Source organism: Salvia miltiorrhiza, chromosome 8, assembly GCF_028751815.1.
Source record: "Salvia miltiorrhiza cultivar Shanhuang (shh) chromosome 8, IMPLAD_Smil_shh, whole genome shotgun sequence".
Taxonomy (NCBI): domain Eukaryota; kingdom Viridiplantae; phylum Streptophyta; class Magnoliopsida; order Lamiales; family Lamiaceae; genus Salvia; species Salvia miltiorrhiza.
In genome coordinates, this window is record NC_080394.1 from 4,416,678 (window position 1) to 4,438,584 (window position 21,907).

The window sequence follows — 21,907 nt, forward strand, 5'->3', positions numbered from 1 at the left end:
AACTGAGAATGAAACTCACATTGGGTATTAGCCCAAATAAAAGGCTATTGGGCTTTATATCACTTCTCATCACCCTCTCTTGGCCCAAGTAACAGCTATTGGGTTTATTAAAACTGAATTTATAACCAATAACTGGGTTTGGGTTTCAAATAAAGTTATAGACCCAAATAATAGCACTATTGGGCCGAAGCTAAATTTATATAGAGATTGGGCTGCCTATATAATAATATATATACTGTAGTGAAAATGCCGGGTGTTACACAAACAGTCTCCCAGAGCTTGGTTCGGAAGATTCACCACAGCTATGAAGAAGTTTGAGTACCAGCAAAGCAATTCAGACCACATCTTATTCTTGAAGAAACGAGGTGATCTTATTTCTTGCTTAGTCATTTACGTTGATGACATGATCATAACAGGAGATGACTTAGAAGAAATTCAGAAGTTGAAAGCAAATCTTTTCAAAGAGTTCGAAATGAAGGACCTTGGGAGACTAAAGTACTTCCTTGGGATCGAAGTACTCAGATCGAAGAAAGGGATCTTTATCAATCAGAAGAAGTATACTCTTGACCTTCTTGCAGAAGCAGGGATGATAGATTGCAAGCCAGCTGAGACGCCTATGGCTGTCAATCATGGGCTACAGATTGTGAAGGGAGCTGAATTGGCGGATCGAGGAAAATATCAACGTTTGGTAGGGAAACTCATCTATCTTTCCCATACTCGGCCTGATATTGCGTATGCTGTTGGAGTTGTGAGTCAGTTTATGCACCAACCACAAGCTGACCACATGGAAGCTGCGCTCAGAATTGTGAGATACTTGAAAGGAACCTTTGACTATGGAGTACTGTTCAGGAAAACTGGACATCTCGAGATACAAGCCTACACTGATGCTGACTGGGCTGGAAACCCAGTTGACAGGAAATCAACAGCAGGATACTTTGCCTTCATTGGAGGTAATCTTGTCTCTTGGAGGAGTAAAAAACAGAAGGTGGTGGCACTCTCAAGTGCCGAAGCAGAGTTCAGAGGAATCAAAAGTGGTCTAACCGAAGTTCTTTGGTTAAGAAGACTACTGACAGAATTGGGCCTCAATCCAGCCAAGACATGTCGAATGTTTTGCGACAACAAAGCAGCCATTAGTATATCCGAAAATCCAGTGCAACATGACAAGACGAAACATGTTGAGGTCGATAGACACTTTATCAAAGAAAAGATTGAAAGTGGTATTGTGGCACTACCATTTGTCCGATCTGAAGATCAACTCGTTGATATTTTAACCAAGGCTGTGAATACTAAGAATTTTACAGAAGTTCTCGACAAGTTAAGCATCGGAAATCCCGTCACTTAACTTGAGGGGGAGTGTTGGAAAGGAAAGAATCATTTACATTGATTGGAGATCAAATCAAGATCAATGATTTAGAGTTTCCTAGTTTGTAACTTTCCTTGTATATTGCTTTTCAGTCCTATAAAGGGTAGATGTAATTCACAGGAAAAATCAAGCAATACAAACAAAAACATAGTCTTTACAGCCATCTAAACCTTTCTTCTCTTTATCAATGTCGATACCATGTGCAAACATATCAAACGGCTAACATGCGGGAGAGATCAATACCACCGCAGCCTAGACACACTTGTGGTAATTTCTGGGCCCTAACAATGACGCCACCCACGGACGAGGTCGATGTTAATGAACTTGTTCGTGTATTGGGAGATTCTATTCGAGACGCCATTGCTCGTCATGCTGAGATTCTGTCTCCTGATTGTAATGATGGACACGATATGTACACAAATATTATCGAAAACTACTCTAGGCATATGTGCGATCCTGAAATCACTGCTTTATCAATCTCTGATTGGAGTAGATTTGAATTCCACGAAGCTGACTTCGGATGGGGAAAGCCTGTTTCGACGAGCAATCGATTTCGGAAGGCGACCAGCAACTTTGTGGTGCTGATGAGCGACAAATCGGGAGATGGGATTGAGGCATGGTTGTATTTGAACCAACATGAGGTGCCTTACTATGAGCAAGATGAGGAGATCAAACCCTTCATATCTAATTAGTTGTTTATGAATCACTGCTTTACAAATAATTAAGTTTCTTCTAAACTACCCTTATTAATTTGTGTCACTACCACAAAATGTATAGTTTCTGTTGTTTACAGAAAATGCGGTCCTACAAATAGTTTGTACTATTGTTTACCGAAAATTTCAGTTGTTAATTTCGATGGTTATAACCATTTGTAGTGTATACGTTGTCTTTGAGCCTCTCACTATCGTTATTATTGATTTCACAAAATTAAATTCAACTTCTCCGCACATTTGTAGTTGTTAACAACTTCTAATTTATTTATATACAATAAAAACTAAACCTAAAAAATAAAATGGTAATGATTGAATTAGTTGTTTAAAATATTACATATATAAATATTTATTTTTATCTATTAAACACACACACACAGATATATTTACATAATTAGTTTTGGCACTTTAAATTTTCATAACTTATTTATTTCTAATCTATATTTTACATTTGTCAAGGTCTTTAATTTATGATGAATATTGTTTATATTTTGATTTGGGAAGAGAAATATATGGGGTTTGAACTATGAACCACAAGTCAACATTGTCCCAATATTACAATTATAATCTCTAATTGCAATTACAATTTTTTTTACTTCTTTTTACGAAAATGCATAAATTTTCACACAAAAATGCATTAAATTGTACAAAAATATATTGCACTTTTCCACAAATCTGGTTTTTTCACCGCTGACCCACCCCATCTCCACTCTCCCCCCCCCTCGAGGTCAATTTTTTTTTTACTTTTTTCTTTTTTTGTTTAATTTTATAAAAAATACTATTTTTTTAACAAAAATTCAAAAAAGCATAACTTTGCATGCAAAAAATGCATTAAATTGTACAAGGTCAAACCCCCCCCCCCCAAAAAAAAACCCCTCTTTCCAATTCTGCAAGCCGACGATCCACCCGACGACGACGAAGACGAGCGCAAGGAGAAAAAGGTCAAACTCATCGTTCGCCTGGTAGAATGAAAAAATCGTACAGGCCCTGCTAATCCTCAGTGGCCTTGTAGAGGGCGTCGTCGCGGTGGATGCTGCGGCGGGATCCAACGGCCTGCTGGGGGTCGCCGCGCCTCTTGGATATGGGGGTGGGCAATTGTTTTTGCTTGACCTTGAAAATTGGTGTAGGGACGAGGGATTTGCAGATTTGGAGATTTCCCCTTATGCAAGAGGATCTAGGTTTAATTTGGGGGCGGCGTAGATGTTGTGATGGCTGGCAGCAGCGAGTCGGAGATGGAAGATGGAGATTCAGGGAAAGGGGCGGAGATGGAAGATGGAGGATGGCAGGTGAGGCGGTGGATGGATCTCGACGAGTCGAAGATGGAAGATGGAAATTCAGGGAAAGGGGCGGAGATGGAGGATGGAGGATGGCGGTGAGGCGGCGAAGATCTCTATGTGCTCGAGCGGAGAAGAAGACCGAGATTTCTTCTTTTTTTTTAAAATTTTTTTTAATTATACTCACTCAAGAAACGGCGTCGTTTTGGGTGTTGTAATGTAACAATAAAATAACGTCGTATTCCTACATCAGAAAATCATCTACGTCAACAAAATTTGATAGCCACGTCACCGCCGATCAAGGTGGTAGTCAACGCGGGTGCAATTTGCAATTAAATTAAAAGGTGATGTATTCTGGAGCTATTTTTGAAGGTCATGTGCAATATGCAAATCCAATGAAAGTTCGTGTATTTTTCGGCTTTTAACTCAATAAAAAACTCAAACAATAATCTCTTTGCACACTATGTGTTTGGACATAATGATGGATAAGATAATGATATGCTCGGAATTTATTTAAGGAAAAATATTCTAATTTTGTCAAAAATTACAATAGAATTACATAATCAAACAATTTTTTCTCATTTCTATCCTACAAAATCTTTGCTTGCAGCTTGGAGATGACTCAGCGACAATGATGTATTAGTTACTTCAAGAAAAATATCAACTACTAATAGATTTAGGCACCGAGTCAACTAGTGGCTGTGCAAAATATTTTGTATGGTAGGTTTTAGGTTAGAAAAAATAAAGGGGTAATTATAGTTTATAACCTGAACTTTCAGAAAATTTCAGTTTATAGTCTCAATTTTGATTTATTTTTTATATAGCCTGCATTTAATGAAATTATTTAATTATAGCCATAATTACATCAAAATTATGACATTATCTATTCTTTATCGAAATTACATATGAAACGATGACCGATTGCCATGAAATTAGATCCTAATTTATTCTACACTGAATGAAATTTTCAATGATAGGTAGCCCATCGTCATCGGACCACCGGTGTAGTTGGAATCGACTAACTTTATTGCGCGATTCCGACTACACCAGTGGTCCGATGACGATGGGCTACCTATCATTGAAAATTTCATTCAGTGTAGAATAACGGAATCGACTAACTTTTTTGCGCGATTCCGACTACACCGGTTGTCCGATGACGATGTGCTACCTACCGCTAAAAACTTCTTTTTGTGTAGAATATATTAGACTCTAGTTTTGTGGCAATTGATCATCATTTTAGCTGTAATTACTATAAAAAAATATCCTACTAACATAAATTTGGTGCAATTGTGGCTAATAATTAAATAATTTGTCAAAGTTCAGGCTATACAAAAAATAAATTAAAGTTAAGGTTATAAACTGAAATTTGTTAAAAGTTCAGGCTATAAACTATAATTAACCCAAAAATAAATAATAATTTAAGTATTTTAATGTAAAGTGAATTTGGTTAAAAAAATAATTAATTTTGATGTAAATTTTCATACGTATAAATATGTGTGACCATTATAAGAAAGAGGTATCCAAAAGCTATTATTAGGCCTTAAGTGATTAGATTTCAACCCCATATGACAAATGATGTAATTGGAAAATTGATGGCGACAACGAAACTACACTCACCATGTTTTTCAGTGACGGCTATAGAGTATGCTATAAAGGAGGACATTTGCGGCTCAATTTATTTAGAATTAACGCAAAAATTTGATTGAGACTGGTCTCTATCATTCAAGACACCGCTCGGGGCGCGGGTTCGGACAGGGCAAAGCGTGGGTTGGGATCACAAATCACAGGCTGATTGAAAATATGAATAATTTGAATGTTCGAGCTCGGCTCAGGGCTGGCCCTGAGGGTAGGCGAGCCCGGGCGACGGGCCAGGGCCCCAAAATTTAACCCTAATATATATTACCATAGGGGAGGGTAGAATGGTCCTTTTCCTCTTTAGAGCATCTTCCACGTCAGCCGACAAATAATTAGTTATGGAGGCGGTCGATCCCTGCAAAAAAGGTGGAAAATGACCGCCTACAATTCAGTCACACAAAATACCCCTTTCCTCCGTACATCTCTATTTTCCTAGCTATCTGTATTCTCCCTCTCTGGCTTATCCAGATCTAGTCCATGATATGTTTCTATGGGACTTACTCAGTATTCAATCCGATTAAGATCTGATACCGTTCCGCTCTGGTGTCAGAAAGTAACTTTTTCGAGTTTGTCTCTTTCCCAACGATACTAAGAATGCGGCTTTCATAGTACTCTTGAGCTCCGCTCTGGGTTCCTCTTCGGATCTCTTCTTGAGTCCTGATATCCTTTCTCTAAGATAGTACTCAAAGGAGAGTCCAACCTTGGGTTCTTTCCTAGGGGGAGGATCCAGAGCCCCGAATTCCATCCTCATCACTTTGTATATCAATTTAATTAGTGGTTAGTGGTTATCAATCTTTGTCAGTCTAAACTTTTGTTGATGATGTTTTTCCGTAACTCCATTTCTTTCAATACTTATGCAGTAACAAATGCAGCCACATTCACCGTTTTCTTTACCAAATGAGATTCTTTGTATCATAATTTATCGTGTTTCATCGTGTGTCATCCTCAATTTGTTATAAAATCATCATGTCCCGCCCTTGGCGAGCCCCTCTACATTTATAACTGAACTATTTGAGCTTAATGTTAAAAAAATAAAGAAGAATTCATAATAATAAAAAGGGGTTTTGGCACGTGACTTTACTAATCCACGTAAGCTCCAATTCGACACTTTGGCGGCCGGAAAAAAAAATTGGATGGACGGAATTGCAAAAATTAAAAACGTGGTGATTTAATTCGCCACACTTCAAAAGTCACGTTAAAATTGCAAATTCAAAATAGTTCGTGATTTTATTTGACAAAACACCTAATAAAAATTGATATTATGAAAAGGAAAAAAATAGTTAAAAACTAAAAAAATGAAAAAGAATTAAACATAGATTTTTTTTCAAAAAAAAAAAAGATGAGAGATCAGAGAAAGATTTTTTCTTAAAATTTTCAATAAATATAATTTTTATATTTTAAACCAAATATAAACATAAAAAATATATCAAATTAAATCTCTTGTCGTGATCTTTAATTTGAGATGCATATTAACTATTTTATGACTAGTCGAATTCACAATTTTAGGAAAAAAAAAACAAAAAAAAGAATGATAAAGAAAAAGAAAATAAAAAAATATATAGTTTATGAATAAACCTTCAATGTACCCTTCTTCTATTTTTCACCCTTTGAATTTTAAACTAGTAAGGCATATAATCACACCATTTTATATAATGTGGGTCAAAAAATGAATAATTCTAAATATATTGTGCCGTTCGGTGAGCCATGTCAAATTTTTGCAGCAAAAAAAATGGACGAATGGTACAATTTATACAAAATAGATAGTTCAAGATATAAAAAATTATCTTCGATAATTCTGGATATAATTGATAGTGCGAAAATAGTTTAAGGTTCAAAGTGACATTTACCATTTTTTTATCTGCATCATAATTAAATTTTAATTAATGAGTATGCTTGTGTATTCGTATGTATCAAAGTATGTTTAAGTCAATTTTAGATTGGAACAAATTGTGGTTGTGTTGGGACCGGACTTAATAATAATTCCGGCCGGTGACTTTCCATGATCACTAGTTTTAAACTAAAACTAAAACTAGTGATCATGAAAAGTCACCCGCCGGAACTTCAGCCGACCTTCTCCTTCGTCTTCATCTCTCCTCTCTTTACAAATCCCCTCTCCTCTCTTCTCCTCCGGCCGCCGCGATCAGGCCGCCGACCTCCTCTCTCTCGCTAACCCCTCTCTCATCTCTTTACTCAAGTGAACCCTTCTTCTCTCCATCAAACACGCCCATGTACAGATCTGGATCTACGCACACGGACACACAAGCACGAGGCCGTCGCCGCTGTAACTCCGACGATGAGCGTCGTCGGCCTCGTCCTTCATCTGTACTCCCTCAAACTGAAACACCCTCTGAATCTCCCTCTCTGTCCTTCACGCAAGATTTTAAGGTCAAGGGAAAAATGAGAATCGCGCCAAACTTCAGGGATTTTGACGCTATTAGGTTAGACGCTTATAGTGAAACGAAGGAAGTATTTAATTATCTTAGAGAAAAACTCCAAACGGGGCCTGAAATAGTGGCGTATTTAATTTTATTACTCCCTCAGTCCCATCTATTTTGAGACACAACTTTTGGGCATGAGATTTAAAAAACTAGTATTTAGTGTGGTTGGTGAAAAAGTGTGTCTCAAGATAGGTGGAACGCTCAAAATGAAAATTCTCTTAAAATCATTAAATTATTGGTATTTTGTGTTAATTATAGTATTATAGGCCATCACCAAATCAAATTGTAAAAACACTGTCTTTTCGTAATTTCAAAAAAGTAGGAAATTATTTCGTGAACCAAGGGAGTAGTTCCCAACCAGAAGTTTTTAATTTTCTTTTTTGGTATAATTTTTTGAAGGTATGGCTGGTATGACTGCATATGTGGGATTTTACGAGATTTGCTCTCCGAAAGAGGGCGAAATCGTCTTTGTATCTGCTGCATCAGGAGCTGTTGGTCAGCTTGTTGGCCAATTTGCTAAGCTATTTGGGTGCTATGTCGTTGGAAGCGCAGGCTCACAAGATAAGGTCTCTTATACTTTGAAATTTATAATTAAATGTCACTCACCAACTTCTATTGCATCCGCGAATGATTATTATGTGTGGAGAAAATTTAAAAATCTCAAAAATAATTTATATGGGATTCTTCGTCTGTAAATCCATAAACTTTGAAGATGTTCTAAAATTATACATACAATACGATATTTTTTCTTCTGAACGAATACTCGGCCTTTCAATTTTTTTAATTTTTGCACACGATTTTGACATGTCTATAGGAGATACTCCTTATTAGTGGAAATTTAATTTTGTTGTTTTGTTTTTGGATTTAACCCTTAAATTAAATGAATACCTAATTTGATAGCGACAACATATATACATAACTATATAATCAAAAGCCGACTCTAAATTCAAGGTTAGAATATTCATGATCTGATAAAACAAATTTAATTAATTAATCTCAGCATTTGTCTTCACCCTGAAGCAGCAATATTTTTCTTCCTTTATTTTTTGGGTTGCAGTGACATTATATTTTTTTAAATTTGTTTGATTGTATAAATTATTTTGTTGAATGTGAATCTTCTGAAGAACAAATTTGGATTTGATGATGCATTCAACTATAAAGAAGAACCTGACATTGATGCAGCCATAAAGAGGTGATTGTAAATCTAATGTGACAAAAACTTTCTTTCTATCTAAAACTCTTTAGAATTTATGAATTTTAATATATATTTATTTATAATCTAATATATAAATATAACATGCATCATAAGTTCCATCTATGTAGTTAGGTCAATGTATCCCCATGCACTATAGGAACTCAATTGATATATAGACAATTAAAGAGAAATATGGTTAATTATAAATAGAGCTGTCAAAAGTGATCTGGCTTAGCCCGTCCGCTAGCTTAGTGGACCAAACTAAATTATATTTTTGGGCTCTGAACTTTCTCTTTCGGCACAATGAGCTCAGCCCGGCCCAACCCGACCGATTATAAGGGTAAAGTTAATTACCACAATTTAGGGGCTTTTCCATCCCAATTATTTATTTAAAAAAATAAGGGTTAATTACGCGAAAAATCATGAACTTTGGTTGGATTTCCAAACTTTCCATTAACGTTTTTGTTTTTTATTAAAAATTTCTTGAATTTAATCGTCTGAACAGTTTTTCCATGACTTTTTCCTCCGGCGAAGCTCTGGGCTGACATGGCAGTTTTTAGGCAATAGCTAAAGAAATTCATTAAAAATCTCACATTCGAGTCTATCGTTATGTGATCTATATAAAGTTCATTTATCAATCATATAATCAGGTACTTCCCCGATGGGATCGACATATACTTTGAGAACGTCGGAGGCAAAATGCTCGAAGCGGTGCTCCCCAACATGAGATCCCGCGGCCGCATTGCTGGCTGCAGGATGATATCGCAGTACAACCTCGAGAAGCAAGACGCCACGCGCAACTTGATATATTTGATTCTAAAGCAAATCCGGATGCAAGGATTTTTGGTTTTCGACTACTTCCACCTCTATCCCAAGTATTTGGAGATGGTTTTACCGCTCCTTCAAGAAGGAAAGTTGGCTTATGTTGAAGATATTGTTGAAGGAATTGAAGCTGCACCAGCTGCTTTAGTTGGACTCTTTTCAGGTAGAAATGTGGGGAAGCAGGTTGTAGCTGTCGCTCAAGATTAACTGACTAAAAATCAATTTAGTTCGTAGATCTCGACTTCGTGGGTGGTCAGGATTGATTTTCACACGAAATAATGTTGACTTCTTATACATAAATTTATGTACACAGTGATGTTTCGTTTGTATTTAATTTCATGGTTTTTGCATAATACAAAAATCTTTTTTAACACGAATATTAAATAGTTATATTACAAACATCAAATAACAACTTTGCAATTATAAAGTGAAGAAAATGTTTGTAAAAATGCCTGAATGAGATGCCCGCTGATTTTGGCTACAAATCGAGATGCAAATTTTATAGGGTAATTGGTGTATGAATACATGAACTTTATTCACTTTTTGGTATTTAACATGAGCTTATAAATCCTAGTTTTGGGTTGTTTTCCTCTAACCTACGACGTCGTATCTCAGTGCCGAAGTATCCACGTCAAGATTCAGGTATTCTAAATCAACTTTAATTTGGGAAAAATGAAAAACGAGTCAAAAATTGAATAAGTTTAAAGTTCATGTATTTATAATTAACTATGTTTTAAAGTTCATGTTAAATACCAAAATTGAGTAAAGTACATGTATTTAAAACTTGGATTTAAAGTTCATATTAAATACCACAAAATGAGTAAAGTTCATGTATTTATATAGCAATTACCTGTTTTTTATACTCCCTCCGTCCGTCAAGATTATGTCACAATTACTATATTGGGCGTCTGCCAAGATTATGTCACTTTCCTTTTATGGCAATGGTCCCACCATTCTCTTTAATATTTTATCCTTACTAACACTCTTTATTTACAAAAAAATCACTCAAAATTCAATCTCAAAAAAATCACTCTAAATTATTTGATAGTGAAAATTAATATTACACATTATTATCATAGAGTATTACACTTCATAATAAATAAATAAATATTTTCATACACAAACATAAATAAAAAGTTGTAAAATTTAAAGAAGACATAGAAAATAAAATATTTTAAAGTTTTCATAATTTATTCGTTTTAAATTAATTTTTGATGATTTTATACCATATTAAAAATTTTGTCACAAATTATGTATAATATGCATATTAAATATTTATGCATAAATTAAATTTGAGGATGTTAAGAAAATAATTAAATTATATGAAAAAAGTAGAGAAAAAATAGTAGGAGAAGAAAGAGGAAAAACTTGGACGTTATTATTGCGAAACGGAGGGAGTAATGTTTCTTAATTTTTTGGCGGTATTCAGTTGACTTAACTTATTGCATATATACTTTAAATGGTAGCAATACACTATCTTCTTATTGATTATACTCCTATTTATGATAAATTGACATACCATATTATGGCTGTCTAGAAATCTAGCTAAGAACCATTCTACTTTATTATAGAATAATATTTCTTTAATTTTGACGGCATTCATTTGACTTTATTTATTGCATACTTTGCACGTGCTCATTGTTGGATTAAATTCAATTTTCATGATTTTGTACAATTGATTTTTTAATTTGCATACTTCGCACTTGCTCATTGTTGGACTAAATTCAATTTTCATGATTTTGTACAAATATATATAGGTCAACTCTCAACTCTCTCTCTCCCCCCACTCTCCTTGTCTAGACTAACTCTCAAATCATAGTCTAGTACGTTCATCCGTGCTATGCACGGCAAACTTTGATATTAAACGATATGTTTAAATAAATAAGTATAAATATTAAACAACACTAAAATATAAATAAATATAAAATATAGTTTAAAAATAAAATAAACACATCAATTTCTCTAAATTATTTGATAGTGAAAATTAATATTACACATTATTATCATAGAGTATTACACTTCATAATAAATAAATAAATATTTTCATACACAAACATAAATAAAAAGTTGTAAAATTTAAAGAAGACATAGAAAATAAAATATTTTAAAGTTTTCATAATTTATTCGTTTTAAATTAATTTTTGATGATTTTATACCATATTAAAAATTTTGTCACAAATTATGTATAATATGCATATTAAATATTTATGCATAAATTAAATTTGAGGATGTTAAGAAAATAATTAAATTATATGAAAAAAGTAGAGAAAAAAAATAGTAGGAGAAGAAAGAGGAAAAACTTGGACGTTATTATTGCGAAACGGAGGGAGTAATGTTTCTTTATTTTTTGGCGGTATTCAGTTGGCTTAACTTATTGCATATATACTTTAAATGGTAGCAATACACTATCTTCTTATTGATTATACTCCTATTTATGATAAATTGACATACCATATTATGGCCGTCTAGAAATCTAGCTAAGAACCATTCTACTTTATTATAGAATAATATTTCTTTAATTTTGACGGCATTCATTTGACTTTATTTATTGCATACTTTGCACGTGCTCATTGTTGGATTAAATTCAATTTTCATGATTTTGTACAATTGATTTTGTAATTTGCATACTTCGCACTTGCTCATTATTGGATTAAATTTAATTTTCATGATTTTGTACAAATATATATAGGTCAACTCTCAACTCTCTCTCTCTCCCCCCACTCTCCTTGTCTAGACTAACTCTCAAATCATAGTCTAGTACGTTCATCCGTGCTATGCACGGCAAACTTTGATATTAAACGATATGTTTAAATAAATAAGTATAAATATTAAACAACACTAAAATATAAATAAATATAAAATATAGTTTAAAAATAAAATAAACACATCAATTTCTCTAAATTATTTGATAGTGAAAATTAATATTACACATTATTATCATAGAGTATTACACTTCATAATAAATAAATAAATATTTTCATACACAAACATAAATAAAAACTTGTAAAATTTAAAGAAGACATAGAAAATAAAATATTTTAAAGTTTTCATAATTTATTCGTTTTAAATTAATTTTTGATGATTTTATACCATATTAAAAATTTTGTCACAAATTATGTATAATATGCATATTAAATATTTATGCATAAATTAAATTTGAGGATGTTAAGAAAATAATTAAATTATATGAAAAAAGTAGAGAAAAAAAATAGTAGGAGAAGAAAGAGGAAAAACTCCTCTTTTATAGATTATATAGATATAGATTTTTCTATTATCAATTTGCACAACATTGTTAGTATTTATACACTAATAATTCATGCTCTCCATATCTACACTCTCAAATCTCAAGCACAAATTTCACAATGATCCTTGTATTATCATTATCCATATTTCTTCCCATAATCTTCATCTATTTCCTCGGCAAAACTCGAAAAACAACAAAATCAAACCTCCCGCCGGGTCCCCCGCGGCTGCCGTTGATCGGAAACCTCCACCAGGTCGCCACTGCCGGCGACCTACATTTCTACCTATGGCGCCTTTCCAAGAAATACAACTCTCCTATCCTTCACATGAAATTAGGCTCTCGCCCTCTAATCGTTGTTTCCTCGGCAAAATTAGCAAAAGAAGTGATGGAAACTCAAGATTTGGCATTTTGTAGCAGACCGAAATCCACTGTTATGCAAAAACTAACATACCAATACTCAGACATAGCCTTCTCACCATGCAGCGATAATTGGAGAGAGATGAGAAAATTCATAACCATTCATCTCTTGAGCACCAAAAAGGTTCAATCTTTCCGCCCCATTCGCGAAGACGAAGTCTCTCTTATGATCGCCAACATCTCCAAATCTGCTTCCTCTCATCAGGTTGTGAATTTGAGTGAGATGGCAACGGCTATCAGCTGCAGTTTGGTATGCAGAATTGCTTTCGGCAAGAGATACAACAATCACGAAATGAGGCGATTCAACAATCTTATAGATGAATTTGGGGCAATATCGCTCAAATTCTTTGTGTCTGATTACGTTCCTGCTCTCGGTTGGGTGGATAAACTCGTTGGATCGACGAAGAGGCTCCATAGGATTTTCGAGAATCACGATTCGTTCTATCAGGAGCTCATCGACGAGCATCTTGATCCGAGGAGGGCGAAGAAGAAGGAGGAGGAGAAAGATATTCTTGATACTTTGATCAAGCTTAAAGAAGACAAGTCTTCTCCCATTGATCTCAATTGGAATAGCATCAAAGCCCTACTATTGGTAATTAATTCATCTTTGATTGTAATTCATTTCTCTATATACTTTATCCGTCCCAATTTAATAGGCCGCCACAAGGCTTGAGCACAGATGTTAAGAAAATGAATAGTTTATAATAAAACAGGTAAGATAAATTAACTTTTTTTGAGGATATATTTGTTAAAAGTAGGGAGAGAAATGAAGATATATATTGTATTTTAAACGAGAAAAGATTTAATTATGTGTGGGCCACAATGACATTTGGTGTAAATAATGAGTTATGTAATGTTTTAGGAAGTGGTCTATTGAACTGGATCGTCCAAATAAGGAAATGTGGCTTATTGAAAGTGGATGAAGGGGGATGAGTATATTTTAGGGTTAATCCGAACTTTGAGGACTTTTGCAAACACCTGAACTTTAGTTTGTTTTTAAAAATCTCAAAATATATCGCTTCAAAAAAAATCTCAAAATATATTACTCCCTCCATCCGCCAAGAGTATGTCACTTTGGCTGGGCACGAGATTTAATAAAATGGATGGTGTTTTTTATGCAGTCGAGAAAAGGGTCCTACCATTGTATGAAATTAGTGGTTGAAACTGAATGAGACATGTTTTTTTTTTTTTTTTTAAACAATGGATATTTGTAAGGATAAATGATAAGGAAAAGAAGTAGGACTATGTCATAGAAAAGAAAGTGACATACTCTTTGCGGACGTTCAAAGTAGCAATTGTAACATACTAACATACTCTTGGCGGACGGAGGGAGTATGTTGTAATCGGAAGGATCATATGAAAACCATCCTTATTCTGTTAACTAGAGTTCAATTTAGTCCATTTAATTATATATATGTGTTGATTGATTGATGGTATGTTTTTCAAACTTTTGTAGAACATATTTGTAGGTGGTGCAGGGACAAGTGCCACGTCAACCATATGGGCAATGACAGCACTGATTAAAGCTCCCAACGTCATGAAAAAGTTGCAAGCAGAAATCAGAAATTCGATAGGCAAAAAAGGCAAAGTAGATGAAGATGATCTGCCCAAACTTCCCTACCTAAAAGCAGTCATCATGGAGTCTTTCCGTCTAACCCCTTCTGTCCCACTTCTTGCACAAAGAGAAGCAATTAAAAAGAGCATACTAGATGGCTACGAAATTCAACCCAAAACAAACGTGTATGTTAACACATGGGCAATCTCAAGAGATCCCAAGTATTGGGAAAATCCGGACGAGTTCATGCCTGAGAGATTCTTGGATAGCAATATCGATTTAAAAGGAAAAGATTTTATACTCACTCCCTTTGGATCGGGCTGAAGAATATGCCCTGGCATGGTTATGGGGCTAGTGAATGTGGAGCTTATTGTTGCAAATTTGCTCTATAGTTTTGATTGGGAATTGCCGTTGGGGAACCGACCAGAAGATGTCGATACAACTTCTGTGTCTGGAGTCGCAGTGGCAAAGAAAAATGCTCTTCTACTTGTTCCTCATAAATATGGTACTGTTTAGGAACTTGTCATGTATTGTAAAATAAGATGTGATATGTGTGGCTGACATGTCTCTCACTAGATAACATATAAATGTCATCTTTGGTAGAATGTACTAGAATAGCACCACTGTTGGTAGAATGTACTAAAATAGAATGATAAAGAATGTACTAGAATAGCACCAGTGTCATCTTTGGTAGAATGTACTAAAATAGAATGATAAAGAAAAAGAAAATAAAAAAATATATATAGTTTATGAATAAACCTTCAATGTACCCTTCTTCTATTTTTCACCCTTTGAATTTTAAACTAGTAAGGCATATAATCACACCATTTTATATAATGTGGGTCAAAAAATGAATAATTCTAAATATATTGTGCCTTTCGGTGAGCCATGTCAAATTTTTGCAGCCAAAAAAATGGACGAATGGTACAATTTATACAAAATAGATAGTTCAAGATATAAAAAATTATCTTCGATAATTCTGGATATAATTGATAGTGCGAAAATAGTTTAAGGTTCAAAGTGACATTTACCATTTTTTTATCTGCATCATAATTAAATTTTAATTAATGAGTATGCACTGTGTATGTATCAAAGTATGTTTAAGTCAATTTTAGATTGGAACAAATTGTGGTTGTGTTGGGACCGGACTTAATAATAATTCCGGCCGGTGACTTTCCATGATCACTAGTTTTAACTAGTGATCATGGAAAGTCACCGGCCGGAATTATTATTAAGTCCGGTCCCAACACAACCACAATTTGTTCCAATCTAAAATTGACTTAAACATACTTTGATACATACGAATACACAGCGTACTCATTAATTAAAAGTCATTGTATCAGTGGCTCCACAATCAAAAATCCACCATTTATCTCTATCCCTATTATTACCTGACATCTGGTACACAGCGGAAAAGGTTGAAGGCCTTTTAGGGTCAATATCATGATTATGCATTTTTTGGGGTTGGTTTTGCATAAAATGGGGTATATTCTGATATTTAATAAGAGTAGGTGGGTCTTTTTTGAAGGCCTTTAAGATATTCTTGATACTTTGATCAAGCTTAAAGAAGACAAGTCTTCTCCCATTGATCTCAGTTGGAATCGCATCAAAGCCCTATTAATGGTAATTAATTAATTCATCTTTGATTATTCATTTCTCTCTCCAAGAAATACAGCTCTCCTATCATTCACATGAAATTAGGCTCTCACCCCCTAATTGTTGTTTCCTCACCAAAATTGGCAAAAGAAGTGCTCCAAACTCAAGATTTGTCATTTTGTAGCCGACCAAAATCCATTGCTATGCAAAAACTAACATACCAGTACTCAGATATAGCCTTCTCACCATACAGCGATAATTGGAGAGAGATGAGAAAAATGACATTCATTCATCTATTGAGCACAAAAAAGGTTCAATCTTTCCGCCCCATTCGCGAAGACGAAATCTCTCTTATGATCGCCATGATCTCCAAATCTGCTTCCTGTCATCAGGTTGTGAATTTGAGTGAGATGGCGACGGCTCTCAGCAGCAGTTTGATATGCAGAATAGCTTTCGGTAAGAGATACAACAATCATGAATCCGAAACGAGGCGATTCAAGAATCTTGTAAATGAATTTGCGGCGATGACGCTCACTTTCTTTGTATCCGATTACGTTCCTGCTCTCGGTTGGGTGGATAAACTTGTTGGATCGACGAAGAGGCTCGATAGGACCTTCGAGAATCACGATTCGTTCTACCAGGAGCTCATCGACGAGCATCTCGATCCGAGGAGGGCGAAGGAGGAGGAGGAGGAAAATATTCTTGATACTTTGATCAAGCTTAAAGAAGACAAGTCTTCTCCCATTGATCTCAATTGGAATTCCATCAAAGCCTTACTAATGGTATGTAATTGAGCTTTGATTATCATATTCTAGGTTCACAAATTCATGACCCCAATGGTAACTTTGGTAAGTATGTGGTAAAACTAAATGTTAAAATTGAAGTTTGTGGAGTTTAAAATTATTTAAGACCACTATCTTAGGACGATTTACAAAAATAGGCCAATATTTTTCGGACTTGCAAAAATAGGTCAATTATTTTAGTTTTTGGTGTTCTTAGGCCACATTTGCGCTCAATTCAGCATTTATAGGCCACTTTTTGATCAAACGGGTCATGAATTAGTGAACCGAGGGAGTAGTATTTTTCAACTGAAAAGATTAAGATTATTATTAATATCTTTAATGGCTTTAAAAATTGTTAAGTGGATTTAATATATTTTTATTTACTGTACATGTAAAAGACATTATAGTAATTAATTGTAGATAAGTGTATGTTCTTGGGTTAATTACGCGAAAAATCATGAAGTTTGGGCCGATTTCCAACTTTTCCATGAACTTCAATTTTTACCTTCAATTCCCTGAACTTAATCGTCTGAACAATTTTTCCTTAACTTTTTCCTCCGGTGAAGCTCCGGGCTGACATGGCAATTTGTAGGCCATACGAGCTGATATGGCGCTTACGTGGACCAAAAATTGCCACATGGAAAATAATATATAAAAAAAAACAAAAAAAGCAATTCTCTCTCATCTCTCTCGTCTCTCCTCTGGTCCCTCTCTGTGTTCCCTCGTCTCTCTCTCGGTTCACGCCAGAACCCACCCCTTCACCATTGAAAATCCGCTGCCACCGAAGCTCGCCGGAGCAACAACGACAGCCACTGATACCCCCGGTTCTCCCTTCTCTTTCTCGAAACCCACCTCCCCCTCACTTGCCCTCTGTCTCACCGAACCCGGCGAAAACAACCTCCACGCCGCCTCCGCCTTCCTCCTCCTTGGCGACAGCGAGGCGCCGCCGCCTCCCTCTATCTCTCTTCCTCCGATTGACAGCAACCCAACCGCCACCGGAGTCCTGCCTCCCTCTGCTCTCTCAACTCTCCCCTAATCTCTGCATACACCGGCGACAACCGCCCTAGATCCCCAAATAACTCTTCTCCCCTATTGAAATTTCGGCGACCACAGCGGCTCATCGCCGCCGTTGCGCCTCTCCCTCTTACTACGACCCAGATCTACAACATTGTCTCCCTCTACTCTCTCCATAATCCGGCGACAAACGGCGAGGTCGCCGCCAACAGCAACAACCACCGTCTTCCCCCAATCACCCACATCAAGAAGCGCAGCGTCCGCCGCTACCTTCGTCGGCCTGTTCCTCGGCGGCGCCAACCGGCTCCTGCCGATCACTGACTCTGAATTCCTGAAATTAGGGCTCAGAAAATCGGGCTCCCTCCAGCCATTACAGTCGCCACCTCCGATTCCAAGCCACAGTCCCCAGCCCCAGCCCCAATCCCCAGCCCGCATGCCTCGATTCCCCAGCCCCAATCCCCAGCCCGCATGCCCCAATCCCCAATCCCCACCTCCTATTAAGAGGCGGCGACCTTCGTCGGGAACGAAGGAGGTAGCGTCTGGGTTGAGAGAGAGACTAAACGACGTCGTTTTACCCCCAACTAAACGACGTCGTTTTATTAATTCTCCGGCAATTCCATGTCATATTTCCGTCAACTGAAAAAGTGCCATGTCAGCTCTAATTTGGGGATTTAAGAAAAGTGTGGAAAAATTGAACAAGTGTTTAAATTCAGGGAATTGAAGGTAAAAATTGAAGTTCATGGAAAAGTTGGAAATCGGCCCAAACTTCATGAGTTTCAACGTAATTACCCCTATGTTCTTTTACAATCAAACTGTTGTATATTAATGCTTCTTTTGCAGTCATTCCTTTTGTATATTACAATAATATTTTGTTCCAATTTAACAAAATAAGATATGAATTTCTTAAACTTTTGTAGAACATATTTATAGCTGGTGCAGATACAAGTTCCAGAGCAACCATTTGGGCCATGACAGCACTAATCAAAACTCCCAACGTCATGAAAAAATTACAAGCTGAAATAAGAAGTTTGATAGGCGAAAAGGACAAAGTAGATGAAGATGATCTGCCCAAACTTCCCTACCTAAAAGCAGTCATCATGGAGTCTTTCCGACTATACCCTTCTACCCCACTTCTTATACCAAGAGAAACAATCAAAAAGAGCATTCTAGATGGCTATGAAATTGAACCCAAAACAATCGTGTATGTTAATGCATGGGCAATCTCAAGAGATCCCGAGTACTGGGAAAATCCAGATGAGTTCGTGCCCGAGAGGTTCTTAAATAGCAATACTGACTTAAAATGAAAAGATTTCGGGCTCACTCCCTTTGGATCGGGCCAAAGAATCTGCCCCAGTATGGCTATGGGGATTGTGAATGTGGAGCTTATTGTTGCAAATTTGCTCTATAGTTTCGATTGGGAATTGCCATTGGGGATCCGAGCAGAAGATGTGGATACAACTCCAATGACTGGACTCGCAGTGGAAAAGAATTTAAATGAACTTCTACTTGTTCCTCAGAAATATGGTACTATTTAGGAAAAAATCTTGTGTTCATTTGTTAGGTCCATTTGCTACGTAGTATGGAAAAAAAATACAATATGTTTGATTGATATGTCGCTTACTACATATAACATATCAAGGTCGTGTTTGGTAGGATGTACTAAAATATACGTAATATATAACTTATTGTTTGGTAGTATATATTAATATAAGGGCAACAATTTGTATCAATTGTATTAAATTTATGTAATATTGAGGAGCAAATTTATTTAAAAAGTTGATGATGATAATTATCTCTTCGGTCCATTTTCTTTAAATTCAACGGATTGAAAATTAAATTGAAGCAAATTTACTCGTCTGACTACATCTCAATGGTAGCTTATTTATTGGTTAATTAAATTAATCTCTCTATCTCTCTCTTTCAAAAATTATCTTGACTTTCATTTTAACACAGAAAGTCAGAAACTAATTAATAAGCCCTTCTACCACTGAAATAATGCTTTATGTCTAATTGCTAGCCTATTTATTTTTATTAGACTTTCATCCTTTGAGCTAAGTCTAGCTAGCTAGCTTATTAATTTAGACTTTTGAAGTCGAATAATAGGCCTTATAGTCTTAATATTATAAAATTAGATTATAAAATTTAGCAACAATTGACAGGATTAAAGTCTTAATAATGTATATTTTAGAAGAAAAAAAACTTATACAACACAAAACGCGACGTCGTTTCTGCCATACTAACTAAAAAATCCACTTTGGATTTTATTAAACAAAATTGAAAAATGCAAAATACAAAACAACGTCGTTTTGTGGCACGTAAGTTGAAAAACAATTGGAATCCAACCTACCACGTTAACTTTCTAGAGCCGGAAACTTATATATGTATCAATTTTTATGTGTATATGTTATTAACAATAGGATATTCCATTATATTGTTTTTATAAAAGTGAGATTGAGTTTAAATACCTCATAATATAATTTTAATATGCTGACAAATATTTTCCATGTATATATGGATTTATTAGTCCTAAAAATACCTCATAATTAAAATGTATATTTTTTTATATCAATTGATGAATTTTATAAGTGGCTGGGTCCCCTTTCAATTGGGCCTAAAAATGTATTCTTGTTGAGTTCGCAATTTCTCAAATAATTTGGAATTGTGTATTTTTATCAATTGGGCCGGATCCCCTTTCAATTGGGCCTAAAAATATATTCTTTTTCGTTTGCCAATCATTTGAATTAGATATTGCTAATATGTATTCTTTATTATTTACTTGAATAAGAAGACGTGATTTTACCTTTCTATTCATTTCAGAATATACTCAGCTGTTTGACGAAATGTCTGAACCAAAATTGACTGTTTCTTCAATTTCTTTTTGGTTATTATTCATACTCACATTGGTTGTTACATCATATCTCACCATTTTTTTATGGATTAGTCATTCTTTCAAATACTTCATTGGATTAATATAAAATCATAGTCTTAGTACTGTAAATAAGGTGAATATATGATTATGAATCAATTTGGTTGTAAATTATAGGTTAAATAAGGTGAGTTCATAGCTAAGAAGCATTATAGTCATGAACTATAGGTTAAATATAGACAATTAACGATTAAAAAGCTTTGCAACTATGAATTATTATAATATAACAAGGGTAAAATGATAACAGTGATTGTTTTTTTTTTATCTATTTTATCATAATGATTATTTTATCTTTGATAAAAAATGACTAATTTTATCTTTAAAATAGCAAAACATGCCATTAATATATACATGTAAAGTGTACGCAACATCAACCCAACGGTTGTAATAGGAGCAGATAATATAAAGAAAAACTCACTATAAAATTATGGCTAAGTATTCTAAGAGTCGTTGATGCTCAAAATTACGGCTAAAAGTACAAGAATTACATTCAAAACTGCTTATTTTCAAGAAGTCTAATTATCATTTAATTTTATATGTTCATTTATGATCTACCATTATAGTAAAAAAGAAATTAAAAAACATTATTATAATATGTGAAAAGTCATGTCACTATAATAGCATATAAAAATGCTAAATATAGAGAGAATGGAGAATAAATCTCTGATCGGTCCGAATACGCCAATAATTTTATTGGACAAGCATTTTCGTCTGGATTCAATCCCTGGAGGAAGCGTATTTATGCGTATATGTCTGTTCATGCGGTCTCTTGATTTATTCAAAAAAATTATTAACTTATTTGGAACGATCAATAGAGATTTCTCCATTAAACCTAACCCTATATATATAAAAACATATAATTCCTAGGTTACTACAAGAGAAAGTGAAAGAGAAATAAATACATAAAACCCATCACAATTTTGAAGAATTATAAGT

General features: G+C 34.9%; 3 protein-coding genes across 3 annotated transcripts; all 3 read left to right on the forward strand.

The window, feature by feature from the left end:
• The first annotated feature begins 7,821 nt into the window (after positions 1-7,821).
• Positions 7,822-9,897, forward strand: LOC131000171 (2-alkenal reductase (NADP(+)-dependent)-like). The gene is made up of 3 exons (XM_057925946.1): positions 7,822-7,986; positions 8,530-8,612; positions 9,266-9,897. The coding sequence occupies exons 1-3, from the start codon at positions 7,822-7,824 to the stop codon at positions 9,642-9,644; spliced, it is 627 nt and encodes a 208-aa protein (XP_057781929.1). The 3' UTR covers positions 9,645-9,897.
• A 2,823-nt stretch (positions 9,898-12,720) lies between these two features.
• On the forward strand, positions 12,721-15,170 carry LOC131000173 (6,7,8-trihydroxycoumarin synthase-like). The gene is made up of 2 exons (XM_057925947.1): positions 12,721-13,690; positions 14,555-15,170. Exons 1-2 carry the CDS (start codon positions 12,800-12,802, stop codon positions 14,975-14,977), a joined length of 1,314 nt encoding a protein of 437 aa, XP_057781930.1. The 5' UTR covers positions 12,721-12,799; the 3' UTR covers positions 14,978-15,170.
• A 1,147-nt stretch (positions 15,171-16,317) lies between these two features.
• LOC131000174 (6,7,8-trihydroxycoumarin synthase-like) lies at positions 16,318-19,538 on the forward strand. Its single transcript, XM_057925948.1, has 2 exons — positions 16,318-17,031; positions 18,963-19,538. Exons 1-2 carry the CDS (start codon positions 16,345-16,347, stop codon positions 19,347-19,349), a joined length of 1,074 nt encoding a protein of 357 aa, XP_057781931.1. The 5' UTR covers positions 16,318-16,344; the 3' UTR covers positions 19,350-19,538.
• The last annotated feature ends 2,369 nt before the right edge of the window (positions 19,539-21,907 follow it).